The sequence below is a fragment of the Balaenoptera acutorostrata genome, chromosome 16, assembly GCF_949987535.1.
Source record: "Balaenoptera acutorostrata chromosome 16, mBalAcu1.1, whole genome shotgun sequence".
NCBI classification, from domain to species: Eukaryota; Metazoa; Chordata; class Mammalia; order Artiodactyla; family Balaenopteridae; genus Balaenoptera; species Balaenoptera acutorostrata.
The window spans coordinates 77064423-77079185 of record NC_080079.1 but is presented as its reverse complement, the minus strand read 5'-3'; the positions used below and the strand labels follow the sequence as shown (position 1 = coordinate 77079185).

The 14763-nt window shown below is 44.6% G+C and overlaps 1 protein-coding gene across 2 annotated transcripts in view; it reads left to right on the top strand.

Annotated features, from left to right (window-relative positions):
- NID1 (nidogen 1) overlaps positions 1-14763 on the top strand; it is a 94662-nt gene that overhangs the window by 31230 nt on the left and 48669 nt on the right. Inside the window, exons 5-9 of one of the 2 annotated variants that reach the window (XM_007170773.3) lie at positions 1286-1435; positions 4962-5213; positions 7834-8034; positions 10090-10335; positions 11959-12102. In XM_007170773.3, coding sequence (XP_007170835.2) covers positions 1286-1435; positions 4962-5213; positions 7834-8034; positions 10090-10335; positions 11959-12102 — 993 coding nt within the window. Of the gene's footprint in view, positions 1-1282; positions 1436-4961; positions 5214-7833; positions 8035-10089; positions 10336-11958; positions 12103-14763 lie in introns of both variants that reach the window. The other variant, XM_007170772.2, reaches the window with a different exon arrangement.

The window sequence follows — 14763 nt, the reverse complement described above, 5'->3', positions numbered from 1 at the left end:
CACGTTGCACTCTGCTCTTATAGCTGGGTCTCACAGTGGTCGCCCCAAGATGGATTGCATATGTTTACCTGCACATATGTTTACCTGCAGGGTGAGTTTTGAGTCTCATCCTGCTTTCACCCCACATAGGTGTCTCTGAAATTCTCATTTGTGAAGCCATCACTTAAATGAGAGCATAGCTAGCCCCAGCAACTTATGGTAGTATATTCCTTGGTACTAGTAAAAAGAAAAGCCTAGATTTGAACCCCAACGGTGTTTAAAAGAGTTGTTTTTCTGCCCTCGATCCCAGTTATTTCACTGTTTTTATTAGAAAGGTCAGTCTTCTGTAGCCAGCAGTGCATTCCTAGTGTGATTTGAATAGTCACCCACAGATACGTCGACAATAACAGACCCACTGGGAGCTGGGCTTAAGCAATCAGTAGCCTCACATGCGTTCAGCTCAGGGCCCAAGTATTCTCAGCTCCAAACGCCAACTTTATATATACAGGAAATTCCCTTCTGGGTATGTAGGACTCATGGAGTCTACCTGGAGTTAAACTTTACTTTTCTCTTCACTCATAACAGTCATTTATAAAGTGGGTCGTTATCCCTTCTAAAAGTTCATCCCCTCTTGTGTTTTTGAACTTCATCTGAAATTAATTTGCTCTGGATTTTTGAGTTTAATGAGCTAGTTCATCATCCAATAAAATGAACGTGGGAGGGAGACATTTAAAATAGGGAGAAATTCTTCTTGATTCTTGGGTCAAGGGCTTTTAGACCAGGTATGACTGAGGAATTATTTCTAACCAACTTTTGACTCAAGAGCTTCTGATTTATCCCCTGGTAAGAAGAAAGGGTCAAAATTTTTTTTAAAAATTTAAGCTTGTTAAAATGGCACTTTATGTTATAGATATTTTACCACAATAAAAGATAATTTAAAAAAATTTTAAGGTCCCTCCTGCCCAAAATGTGAAGCGGTTCTGACGACATTAGATGGATGCCATATTAAGATTGACATTGGGTGGCAGTCACCTAATATTGATTCCATGATACTGAGGACATTGGATTATAGCATTTTTAAAGACTTCACCCTCGTGATTTCTCAAACTCCCTTTAGACCCATTTGCTTTGGTGGTTTGAATAATGGAACCACTATACTATTTAAGTGGCTATAGGTAGGAAGCCCTGGGTCTGAACTGCCTGAGCAGATGTCAAGCCTTGCACAGCTGAGGGCGTAGGGTCAGAGAGCCTCCTGGTCCAGAGCCCTGTGAAGCGCTTACAGGTGTGCTGTGTTCTCTCCAAGCAGTTTTCAGCTACAACACAGATTCCCGCCAGACGTGTGCCAACAACAGACACCAATGCTCCGTGCACGCAGAGTGCAGGGACTTTGCCACCGGCTTCTGTTGCAGCTGTGTTTCCGGCTACACGGGGAACGGCCGGCAATGTGTTGCAGAAGGTACTTTGCTTCTGTCTGTTCCGTTTGAAGGGGGAGAAAGGGGGAGGAGTGGAGTTTTTGTTTTGGTGCTTGTTTTGAAATCTTTCCTTTACCCAGATCTCTAAACGGGGGTGGTATTTTCAGTCGGGCAATGATAGTTAATCTCTCATTCCCCGTTCTTGCCCGTATTTTTCTACTGGGGGTGGTGGTCCTGGGGAGTGTCCTTTTTTTCTAATAAGGGGAGGTCTCTTTCTTTCCTGTGCTGTTTCTCCATCTCTGAAATGACGGCCATTAGGAGCCCATCTTCACAACTGTCCCTAGCGTGAGACAAAGGCTGAAGTGTTGAAATTATGCAGCCTGGACCACGAATTGTCAGTGCCCCCCATTTTCCTCCGTTTCTTTCAAACCTTTTCTTTTGGCATCACTCACACCATCCTAATGGTGGTTCAACTCCAGCAAGGCCACAGTGGGCTGGTGGAAACCAAAGTGTGTAGCGGGTAAAGACTTTCCTGTCCTCATGCCCCTGGAATCCCAACATGGTGATGGAGGAGCATAAGGGGTGCATCACAGCTCTGGAGCCCAGACCCATTGTGGGCCCACTCCAAAACGGACTCAGCTGCCGTCAGTGGGGTGGCATCAGTTCTGAGCTCTGCCCCCGGAAAAGAACCAACCAGTCTTGACATTCTCAGATGGTCAGAAGAATCTTCTCTGCAAAAGTCTAGAGGGTCCGGATAAGAGTTTACTTAGAGAGGGAGACCTATGGGAACCTGAGGCCATAAACCAGAATTAAAACAAAACCAAAACCGACCATACTGAACATTTGTTCCTTCAGATGTCAAGTCACCTCACTTGTCACCTGTCATTTTCCTCGTGTGTTTAATGAGGAACCTCAACTGCTTCACACAATACAACTAAATAAAACTCAGTTGGAGGAATGCTTTTCTGTTTTTCAGATCCCCTGCCATAGCTAAAGTTAAATCAGTTATTTTAATTTGCTAAAATAAAAAAGTTCCCTCCTAGGTCACAATTAGATAGTTAAATACTATCTGCAGCAACGAAAGAAAATTTTGTATACGTTGCATATTAATTTGGGGGGATGTTTTTAACGTTTATAAATGTGTTGTCTGTTTTCTTCTAAAGCCCACCGCCCCAGGGATGGTGTACCTTTGCTGCTTTGTTTTAGGCTTGGCTTTTATATTTCTCTCACCCTGGGAGCAGCTTCCAAAATCTACAGTGAACCTTTCTTCTCAAAGAGCAATCTCATTAGCTCTTTCTGTGCCAAATATCAGACTGGAAATGCTGATAGGTTGCATTTGGCAGGAAGCTCAGATGTGACAGATTGCTGGGCTACATTTTTTGACCTTCTATACACGCCCCGTCATAGTTTTGTGGTTTAAATATTTTTTGGAGTCTTGCTACTTTTGAAATAGTTTTCTAGCTCCAAGTTTGGTGGAAAAAATTTGGTTTCCTTCCCCTGGCTTTCCTGCTTGTTTCTGTAATTGTTTGGGGGAGGCATTTTTTTTTTTTGTGGGGGGAGGCATTTTTTGATATTAGTCTTCTAACTTCACAGCATCCCCCAGTGTAATGACATAGTTTATTTGCAGAAATACGCTATGTCGAGTCTGCCTTGGCTTGTCAGTGAACCTGTTTATTTTTTTATTTTATCTTTGGGGGCCGCACCGCGCGGCATGCAGGGTCTTAGTTCCCCGGCCAGGGATGGAACCCATGCCCGCTGCAGTGGGAGCGTGGAGTCTTAACTTCTGGACCGCCAGGGAAGTCCCTCAGTGACCCTGTTTAGCAGCTAAGGCATATTGAACACAGCAGAAAGTCTTCAGAACACTGATGACCATGCTCAGATGAGGGCTCGTTTGTCTCAGGTTATTCTACAAACTTTCCTGAGAACTTACGGTGCACAGAAACCTCTGCTAAGACGGAGCCAGGGAGTTGGGTGTGAAAGTCTTGTCTTTAGACATTTATAATCTAGGAAGAGAAACACGATATGCACAATCAGTAAGTGATAGAATTTAATTCTACATCAAACCTGAACAGTCCAAGGTGACATTTACCTCTTCCTTCAGTTTTTTTTTTTTAAAGATGTAACACACTCACTTAAAGTATACCATTTGGTTCTTTTTAGTATATTAACTAAGTTGTGCAACTATTACCTCTAATTTTAGAGCATTTTCATCGCTCCAGAAGGAAACTCTGGATCTCTTAGCAGTCACCCTCAATTTATCCTCATCCCCAGTCTCTGTCAACAACTAATCTACTGTCTGTCAACACGGGTTTTCCTGTTCTGGATATTTCATATAAATGGAATCTTACAACATGGGACCTTTGTGTTTGGCTTCTTTCACTTAGCATGATATTTTCAAGGTGCATCCATGTTTTAGCGTGTATCAGGTACCTCATTCCTTTTTTCTAGCAAAATAATATCCATTTCATGGGTGTACCACATTCTGTTTATCCATTCATCAACTGATGGACATTTGGGTGCTTTCCCATTTTGGCTATCATGAATAATGCTGCTAAGAACATTCGTGTACAAGTTTTTGTGTGGACATATGTTTTCTGTTCTCTTGGTATATACCTAGGAGTTGGAATTGCTGGGTCATGTGGTAACCTTCAGTTTTCTTATTCAAATGCAAGAACAACTTAATTTCTTGATAGCTTATCTTTTCCTGATTAAACAATAATGAATATATGCAAGTTATAAATATATGAACATTATAGAGATATCTAGTATAGAAAATGAAAGTTCACCATATCGCCCTGAGTTAACCACTGGTAGTAGTTTTGTGTACATCTCTTCAGATATTTGCCCCTAAGTGTATGCTAACATTTATCATTAATGTGATTTTTAAAAATGGTGTCCTATACATATACTATTTAGCAATTTATGAAGAAAGCTTTTAAGTATGCCATAGTAAGTTTCACATCTTTCCCAGTTGGCTAAATGGAACGATCAACAACAAACACACCCCAACCCACAAGCTGGTTCTGGGTCAGAGGGCGTATTTGTGTGGCCTGCGATATCCGCTGTGGCCACTTTGTCTGGCTTGGCTTGAGTGAAGGTCCAGGACTCAGAGTGGCAGTCCTATGTTTGAGCCGGATATGCTCTTTAAGATGTGTTACAGATCAGGCAACCAAATGTCCCATCCAGTTTAGCCCTGCTGTCCCAGTGAAATGACTGATTCTGTCCCTGATACTCTCAAAAGTGAGACATTTATGTCACCTAGTTCTAGACCATCCATGATACTGTTCTATGAGATGGTTTTATTTGCCTCAGACGTTCCTCCATCAAACAATGGGTCTCACTTTTCTGCTGTCCATTATCCATCAGCATGGAAGAGAGGAAGAAATTGGAATTTGTAAGGCTCATAGACACAGCCATAGGAACTGCCTTTTTGGGAAGAACAGCTGCTTTCACTTACCCCAAAGCCCTTTACCCCAGCACTGTTTGGCTCTTTGCTTTTATACATACTAGTCCTACCAGACATACTATTCTATTCTGAAGGGCTGGCTGCTTTCTTTGTTTCTCACTCAGGTACCCCCCAGAGAGTTAACGGCAAGGTGAAAGGGAAGGTCTTTGTGGGGAACAGCCAAGTTCCCACTGTCTTTGAGAACACCGACCTCCACTCCTACGTGGTAATGAACCATGGGCGCTCCTACACAGCCATCAGCACCATTCCTGAGACCATCGGGTACTCTCTGCTTCCTCTGGCCCCTATTGGAGGCATCATTGGATGGATGTTTGCCGTGGAGCAAGATGGATTCAAGAATGGGTTCAGCATCACAGGTAACTGACATCAGACCTTAAAATTAATGGGCTGGGGTGAATGGAAAGGGAAATCCATGTCTGCAGATAACTTACCAATAAGCATTTTGTGGCTCTGGAAATAAGGTGTTGAGGTAAACTTATCAAGAAGTTTTTCAATTAATATACATTAACTAAGACTGTCTAGAATTGCATTGTGATCAGGGAGCGATTTCAGGGTGGAGATTTAGATTTAGGCAGAGCAAATGATGCTTGCTCCTATATCCTCACAACCCAAAGTACGGGGCTCCTTCTATTTAGCCAGCCTGCCTCCAAATTCCCAACTAATCTGAAACTGATATTTGACATTTCCTCAGTATCTGCTTGGAGAAAAGGAACCTGTCATTTCTAGCTGGTAAATTCAGCCTGATAAACATAATCCTCATGAGTCTTAGGAAACCTGAGTTTCCTTGGAGCTGCTCAGAGACCGTGTCCCGTCGGGGACAGTTCAGTCTTTAGGGACATGTGGGCAGGTTGTCGGTGGGCGGGAGCGGAGGAGATGCTTCCTTGGAGCAGTGGTGGCCTCTCCCATGCTGGCCGAGGCTGGCCCCGCTGTGCTGGAGGCCCTTTCCTGGAACTGCTTGGGTGGAGGAGCCTGCATCCTTCATCTCTGGCCGCTCCCAGGACCTGGAGCCTGCTGTTCTGGGGCACAGGTACATAGCCGCTGCCTCTGACTACCTAGACCTGCCTTCTCCAACACCCCTAGCCTCACTGGAGCTTCAGCCACGGCTTTATCGTGAAAACACTGCTGAGAGCAGGGTCTGTGGGCTTTGCATAGACACCCCTCCCAAAGTTACAGAGCATAAATACCTAACTTCCTGAAATGTGGACGTTTTAAGAACGTTTGAAAAGGGTATAAGATACCTTATTTATGGCTCAGTGTTTTTTCTCCCTTTCCCACAGGCATGTGTACCCTGAGTAGCATAATGATGTTCGGGCTCTCTTGCAAACACATGCTCTTCCCTTTGCGGACGTAGTTGAGCTTTGTGGCCAGATCCACAGGTCCTACTCCTTGGCTGCACAGCATTTCATATTGGTGTTGCCTTGACTATGAGTTGACTTAAATGGATGGTCCTTTGTCACTTACATCAACTTCAGGGAGGCTGAGGGAGTCTTTACAAATTCCCTACAACAGCGAATCTTTGTTACTACAATGGTCCTTCTTAACTGCCCCTGTGTTATCAGCTGGATATCTGCCTGGGACCTGGGGGTTATAAAGCAGGAGTTGTCCAACTTTTTCTGCAAAGGACCAGTTAGTAAATATTTTAAGCTTTGCCTAAATGTTTTAGGCTATTCGGGCTCTGTTGCAGCTACAGTAAGTCCCCTACATACGAACCTTCAAGTCGCGAACTTTCAAAGATGCGAACCTACGTTTGCATGTCCAATCACGTCAGTTAGTTCACGTGTCTGGCGTACATTGTCACGTGAGTGCATCCTCTACAAGTGGTTGTGCTTTTGTGTACTTCTCTGTACAGTACTGTATAGAGTACGGTAGTACAGTATCTTCATTTCAAGCCCAGGATGTCTGGAAGCAAGCGTAAAAGCGGTGATGTAGCTGGTACTACTGTACTTTTAAAGGTACTGTACTGTAAGATTAAAAATGTTTTCTTTATTTTTGTGTTTGTTTTTTATGTATTATTTGTGTGAAAAGTATTGTAAACCTATTACAGTACAGTCCTAGATAGCCGACTGTGTTAGTTGGGTACCTAGGCTAACTTTGTTGGACTTACGAACAAATTGGACTTAAAGCATGCGCTCTCGGAACAGAACTCATCCGTATGTAGGGGACTAACTGTCTTCAACTTTGTCGTCGTCGAGCGAAAGCACCAAACATAATATGCAAATGAATGATCATGTCTGTGTTGGAATGAAATTATTCATGGGCACTGAAATGTAAATTTCATATACTTCTCACGTATCATGAAATAGCTGCCAGCTGTGCTATCGGGAGTCTGCAAAGGTGGCAAAGGGAGGAAGCTGGAAGAAGGGGGGGTATTTTTTCCTGCTTGTCGGGGGCTGCTTCCCTGCCCAGACCAAGGGGAGGTCCTGAGCCAGCACCTTAGTATGTGCTCCTAGGATGGTTTCTGGGCCTGGTGATAGTTTGCCCTGAACAACTGGCCCATCCTGACCAGGGCTTAGCTGTTACAGTAGTCATTCCCACAGCCGACGTCCTGGAGTGCTTGATGTTTGGCAGAGGACGTTTTAACGTACTTGTCTAATTTCCACAAGACAGATTGTATCCCTTTTTCATCATCAGGAAATGGAGGCTCCCTGGGGTTAAGTAACTTGTTCAAGTTCACCCAACCAGTACCCAGTACAGCTGGGAGTCCAACTCCTATCCCCTGCTTTTTCCAGCCCAAGCCATGAGCCCACCCGTCTCAGATGCTGGTTTGCAGCTGGCAAGCGACTTCTGTTTCTTGCGCGTGACTCAGTTGGGCCATATGGATGTCCCAGCTCTGTCCTTGGTGTCAACAGCCCCATTTCTACTAACCAGACTAAAGCATCTGCAGAGGAGGTGTGAGCCTGTCCCTACAGTGAGCCCAGGGTGGGCATGAGGGTGGCTTCCTTGACAGCAATGTGACAGACTGACCTTGCTTTGCAGGGGGCGAATTCACCCGCCAGGCTGAGGTGACCTTTGTGGGGCACCCGGGCAAGTTGTTCATTAAGCAGCAGTTCAGCGGTATCGATGAGCACGGACACCTGACCATCGACACGGAGCTGGAGGGCCGAGTGCCGCAGATCGCCTTCGGCTCCTCGGTGCACATCGAGCCCTACACGGAGCTATACCACTACTCCCACCAGGGTGAGCCTCAGCGCCGCGTCCCGGGGCAGCGCCACATCCCGGGGCAACGCCGCGTCCCGGGGCAACGCCACCCACAGGCTCCAGCCCTGAGCTCATGCTATCTCCTGGCCTTCGGAGAGGGAAGTGCAGGGGGTACCTTATACAAATCACCTTTTCTCTAATGCACACTCATTGGAGAGAATTTAGGGCAGAAAAGAAAATAAGCATAACTTACAGATGTAAAACCAGCACACAATTATTATTAGATTAAGTGTATTTCCTTTCAGCCTTTTCCTTCCATATAAAAAATATCCCAACATATGTATATATACCAACACAAATAATATCCCAACGTAAAATCTCATCATATTATATAATTTCAAAATAATATAATTTTATTATAATATACATCTGTATGTACTTTTTAAATTTCAAATTTACAGAAAAGTTGAAAATAGCAGTTTCCACCTATCATTTACCCAGCCTCACCAGTTGTTAACATTTTGCTACATTTACTTTATCATTCTCTCTCACATACATACATATATATATGGGGTTTTTTGGAGAGTAAGCTGTAGGCACCGTGATCCTTCATTCCCTAAATATTTCACGTGTTCTTCCTAAGGACAAGCACATCCTCTCACACGGTCCCAGTACACTCATCAAAATCAGGAAATTTAACATTGATGCAATACTACTGTATACTCTACAGTCAAGTATATAGTTTCTATTTACATAATTTCAGTCATACCACATTATTGTATCTTCACTTTTCCAGTTAGCGTCAAATTATGAATCCTTGATAGTTTCATTAAATAGGCTTTGCAAACACTTTTTAATGAATCTCTACCATTCTATTGTATGGCTATCAATGTAAACCATTCTCTTTTCTAAAACTTAGGTTATTTCCACTTTTTCCTTCTCATAATGAGTTGAAATAATCATCTTCATCATAAATCTTGACCACATTCCTGATTCTTTTCTGACCGAATTCCTAGAAATAGAAGTGCCAAGTCAAACAATGGAGACTCTTTAAAGGCTCTTATTAAATGGCCATCCAGAAAGGTTGTACCCATTACCATGGCTCTGTGGCTTGCTCCGGCTTCCCTGGGGAAAACGAGTGGGTGAGTAGGAGGTGCAAGGAGCCGCGGCACCCCGGTCTGCAAGTCAGGCTACGACCAGATGGTGTTTCTGACAGCCCGACACGTGGGAGCTGGACAGAAGGCAACTTACACTAATCTTTTATGTATCCTCTGGCTTTGATTATGAACTACAGCAGAGCACACAGATGTGAAGAGTCTTTTATACTTTTTTTAAAATAGGAAGTTGAGATTTTCATCGTATGGGTGAAAAGCGAGCTGTCTTGTAAGTGGGGAAGACTGTTTCCCTTCTCTATTGAGATTTGCTCACAGCTCTATAGAAATTGGCTACTGAAACCTATTAGTGTCTCATTTTTATATATCAGAGAACCGTTTAATCTAGGGTTATTTATAGCAGCTTCTATTTATTGAATCCTAAGTGAGATAACCCATAAAAAGCAGTTAGCACTCTGCTAGTCGCGTGATAAATGCTCCATAAATGGTAGTGTGTCTTAATAAGAGTCTTAGCCTGCTTGATTCCAGAAATTTTACATACATTATCTCATCCTCACCCCAACCCATGTCGGAAAGGAAACAGAGGGTAAAGAAGTTAGTAACTGGTCTATGAGCACACACCTTGTGAGCGAAGGGGCAAGGTGTGAATTCAGGTGTCTCTCCCTCCAAGCCCGTGCTCTTTCCATCAGACCTTAAACTCTGGGTTGGTTCTGGGTGACTTAGGAACTTATAGAGAAGCACCTGATGAGAAAAAGCAGTAACTATTCCTAATGCAAATAACATCAATAATAGTATGGGAAATCTAGGTGGCAGAATGAGTCCCAATGCTGAAATAAATAGTTATATTTATGCTGTTCCGTCCGATCTCTCTTCTGGTAGCAGTGTGGGCAGAGAATACTGCTGTTGGTTTTAGAGCCCTTGACTAAGCCTCTTGTACCCTCAAGATCTCTCCTTTGTGTCCCTGCTTCCCTCCCGCGTCTAGTGATCACATCATCCTCCAGCCGGGAGTACACAGTGACGGAACCTGAGCGGGACGGCGCTGCCCCTTCTCATGTCCACACTTACCAGTGGCGCCAGACCATCACCTTCCAGGAGTGCATCCACGACGACTCCCGGCCAGCCCTGCCCAGAACCCAGCAGCTCTCGGTGGACAGCGTGTTTGTCCTGTACAACCAGGAGGAGAGGATCTTGCGCTATGCTCTGAGCAACTCTATCGGTCCTGTGAGGGGTAAGAGGTGGCAGCTCAGGCTGGGCATTGTGTGTGTCTGCCTGCACGGCTCTCTCGGTGCTTCTGACGTGTTGTTTTTCGTCTCTTACTCTCAGTAAGAAGAAGAAAGTTATGCTGAAATAGCTCCCGACAGAAATAAACGTCTTTTCATTTATGATTCTTAGAAAACCTACCCGTCTCTGTTCTGCTAACCTAAGGCCTCCTCATTATTCCATTTGAGAAGAATGATAATCCTTGAGTTACCTTAAAGAGTAGACCATCCAAGGGCTGCAGCTGCCTATGGCCGGGCATTTATTTTTATTTTATTTTTTAGTCTTTTCCATTATGATTTATTGCAGGATATTGACTATAGTTCCCTGTGCTATACAGCAGGACCTTGTTGCTTATCCATTCTATATATAACAGTTTGCATCTTCGAACCCCAAACTCCCAATCCATCCCTGTCCTTCCCCCACACCCTTGGCAACCACAAGTCTGTTCTCTATGTCTGTGAGTCTATTTCTGTTTCCTAGATAAGTTCATTTGTTGTTGTTTCTGTGTCATAGGTTGTTTCCATGTCTTGGCCATTGTGAATAGTGCTGCTAGGGGTGCATGTATCTTTTTGAATTGTCTGGATATATGCCCAGGAGTAGGATTGCTGGACCATATGGTAGTTCTACTTTTAGTTTTTTGAGGAACCTCCATACTGTTCTCCATAGTGGCTGTATCAATTTACATTCCCACCAACAGTGTAAGAGGGTTCCCTTTCCTCCACACCCTCTCCAGCTTTTGTTATTTGTAGACTTAATGATGGCCCTTCTGACCGGGGTGAGGTGGTACCTCATTGTAGTTTTGATTTGCATTTCTCTAATAATTAGCGATGTTGAGCATCTTTTCATGTGCCTATTGATGGCCAGGCATTTAAAACACTCTGATACTCACTGTGTGCTCAGGGCCTGGGGAAATCCAAATCAAATGTGCTAAAAGTCAGGCACGGAGCCTACAACGAGCTTTCTGCCTGGGGACGGCACGTTGAGAGAGGTGGGATCTAGTCTGGGGGTGCTTCTGGCTGCGTGGAAGGAGCTGGAGCTGGTGGGACAGCCCAGTGTCAGGTCTCACATCATCCAAATCTTTAAGCCCTAGGGGTTCTGTATATTTGGGGTCTAGGTGTGAAGGTCTTTCTCTTTTTCAGTTATTTTTGATTCTCCCTCTGTACCCAGGTCACTTCTCCAGCTAGTCGGGTTTGTCCTCAGCTCCATAAAGCAGAAGGAGGGCAGGTGTCTGTCTCCCTCCTTTGACAGCTGTAGCTCCAGGCATCAGGGGTTGGCGTATTTTTTCTTAAAAGGCCAGACAGTATCAATAAATATTTCAGGCTTTGCCAGCCGTGCAGTCTCTCTCAGTTCTGTGACTGTAGCACAAAAGCAGCCATAGACCGTATATGTAAGTGAATGGGTGTGGCTGGTTTCCAGTAAAACTTTATTTACAAAAACAGACAAAAGTCCAAAGGGATGTAGTTTGCTGACCCCCAGGTGACTCAGGAGTCAATGGGTTTCCTGGTCATCAGTCCTGCCTTACTTTCTGGAGTTTCTGGAGGAATAAGGGTTTCTGAATGCTCACTGGGTTTCAATGTCTCTGCCTTCACAGACGGCTCCCCTGATGCGCTTCAGAATCCCTGCTACATCGGCACCCATGGGTGTGACACCAATGCAGCCTGTCGCCCCGGCCCCGGGACCCAGTTCACCTGCGAGTGCTCCATCGGCTTCCGGGGAGACGGACAGACCTGCTACGGTACAGCCGTCCGCTCTGACTTGGTGGTGGTGGGCAGCGGGGTGGGGGGCTGCGGAAACAGATCCTGTACAGCAGAGGGGCGAGGGAGAGGCAGCACCGGTGAGATAAACACTGGTGGTCACGCTGAGTTGTTGAAGCCCCACGCTCAGTGTTCCCTCCGTGATGTTAGGGGTCCTGGCCCTTCCTTCACCTGGTCAGATGCCCTGACTCTAAGCAGCAGAGTAGAATTTATAAGGCCACACTCCACTTCACGTCGAGAATACATGGGCTTAAAGGAAGGGCAAGTCAGCGCTGTTTATAACACACATAATATGACTACACCTGCGACGTACCCAGGCATTGTTGTGTTAGGTGCTTCACAAACACTAACTGATTTAATTCAGCAACTCTAACGAGATAGATTCTTTCATTTCTGTCTTTTAAAAATTATTTTTAATTGTGGTAAAATGCACATAATATAAAATTGATCATTCTAACTGTTTTTAAGTGTACGGCTCAGCAGCATTAAGTACATTTACATTGTTGTGTGACCATCACCACCATCCGTCTCCAGAACTCTTTTCATTTGCAAAACTGAAACTCTATTCCCATTAAATAACAACTTCCCGTCCCTCCCCTCCACCACCAGCCCCTGGCAACCACCATTCTATAATACTTCCTACAAATCTGATGATTCTAGGTAACTCATGTAAGTGGAATCATACAGTATTTGTCCTTTTGTGTATCTGGCTTATTTCACTTAGCATAGTGGCCCCAAGGTTCATCCATGTTGTAGCCTGGGTCAGAATTTCCTTTCTTTTGAAGGCTGCGAAATATTCCATTGTATACACATACTCCTTCTTCTTTTTAATCCATTCATTTGTCTATAGGCACTTGGGTTGCTTCAATTCTTTGGCTGTTGTGAATTATGCTGTTATGAACATGGGGTACAAATATCTGTTTGAGACCCTGCTTTCAGCTCTTTTGGGGATATACCCAGAAGTGGAGTTGCTGGGTCACATCAATTCTGTGTGTGATTTTTTTGAAGAACCGTCATATTGTCTTCCCCAGCAGCTGCACCATTTTATATCCCATCACCAGTGCACAAGGGCTGCAATTTCTCCGCATTCTTGCCAACACTTGTTTTGTTTTTTGGATAGCGGCCATCCTAATGGGTGGGAGGTCTATTCCTGTTTTTACAGATGAGCCGAGGACATTGGAACGTTGGACCTTGAGTCTCTGACTCAAGTGCATATATTATACTGTCTTCATTGTACTTATTTTATTACTTATAATTTCACTTTAAATACTTTCACGTAGACAGCTTGATATTTATGTTTGTTACTAAATTTTAATCCACCACCAAAAGGCAGTTAGTTGACTCCTGACTCAATGAAGAGTCCATACAGCAGAGGCAACTAGGGTAAGAATGTCAAAGCTTCCTAAACCCGCCACAGGGGCTCACCAACAAATGTAAGGAGTGCTAGAAGTAAGCTTCCCTAGTGAAATGGGTGGTGTGCACATGTCTTTTTGGCCAGAATGATGAGCAGCCCCCTTGAATGACTGGGGCATAAGAATCTGGGGAGCCCAGCAGCCTTGGAATTTGGGAACGATGGCTTGGGTCCGGAATCCATTGAATTGAATCCATTGGATGCCTCCAATGAATGGCAGCTTTAGTGTGCTGATTTCACGTGAAGCTTAGCAGATCCTGCTGCTGGGGTATTGCTGCGTTTACTTCAGAGTGAAATTTATGTGAGGTGCTCGTTGGAAGGATGGAGAGCAGGGACTGGGCTTACAGCAACAGCTTGTACAACTGTTTAGCCAGCTCGCTGATGACTTTGTCTGTGTGGTAGAATTCAATCTGAGACTCGCTTCCCTTGTAACATACCACTGGGCAGGGGGACGTAGTTCCTACTCACCTCTGGTCATCAGAGTTCCCCAGTGTTTCCCCAAAGAGCCCAACAGTCTTGAATGGCTAAATTGGCTCAGGCCACTTGGAAACTGTGATACTGTGTGTGTGTGAGCAGAGACCTCCCAGGCCATGGTGATGGTGATGGACACCACGAAGGGATGAGGTGCCCGCATTTCTCCAGCAGAAGCCTATACCTCCTTAGTCTTTATGTAGCTCTGCTTCAGCTTCATAAGCCAACTGAATGCAGTAAGTCCCCTACCTACAAGCCTTCAAGTTGCGAACCTTCAAAGCTGCAAATGTGCATTCGCATGTCCAGTCACCTAAGTTAGTTCACGGGTCTGGTGTACATTGTCACGTGCGTGCATCCTCTATAAGTGGTTGTGCTTTTGTGTACTTTACTGTACAGTACTGTATAGAGTACAGTAGTACAGTATCTTTATTTCAAGCCCAGATGTCCGGAAGCATGTGTAAAATCAGCGGTATATAGATGATTGTGTTATTTGGGTACCTAGGCTAAGTTTGTTGGACTTACGAACAAGTTGGACTTACAGACGCACTCTTGGAATGGAACTCATTCGTATGTAGGGGAATTACTCTATTAGTAAAACATGGAGCTACCCCAACCTGCTGACCCATAACCTCTGGCTAATTCTGCTTTTGGTGCCTGAGCTTGTGGTGGGACTGCTTGCTTCACTTTCCCAAGGCACAACCAGCCATGCTTTATGGATGGAATCCATTGCTATCGTGGAAACCCCTCTGATGTGTTGGCC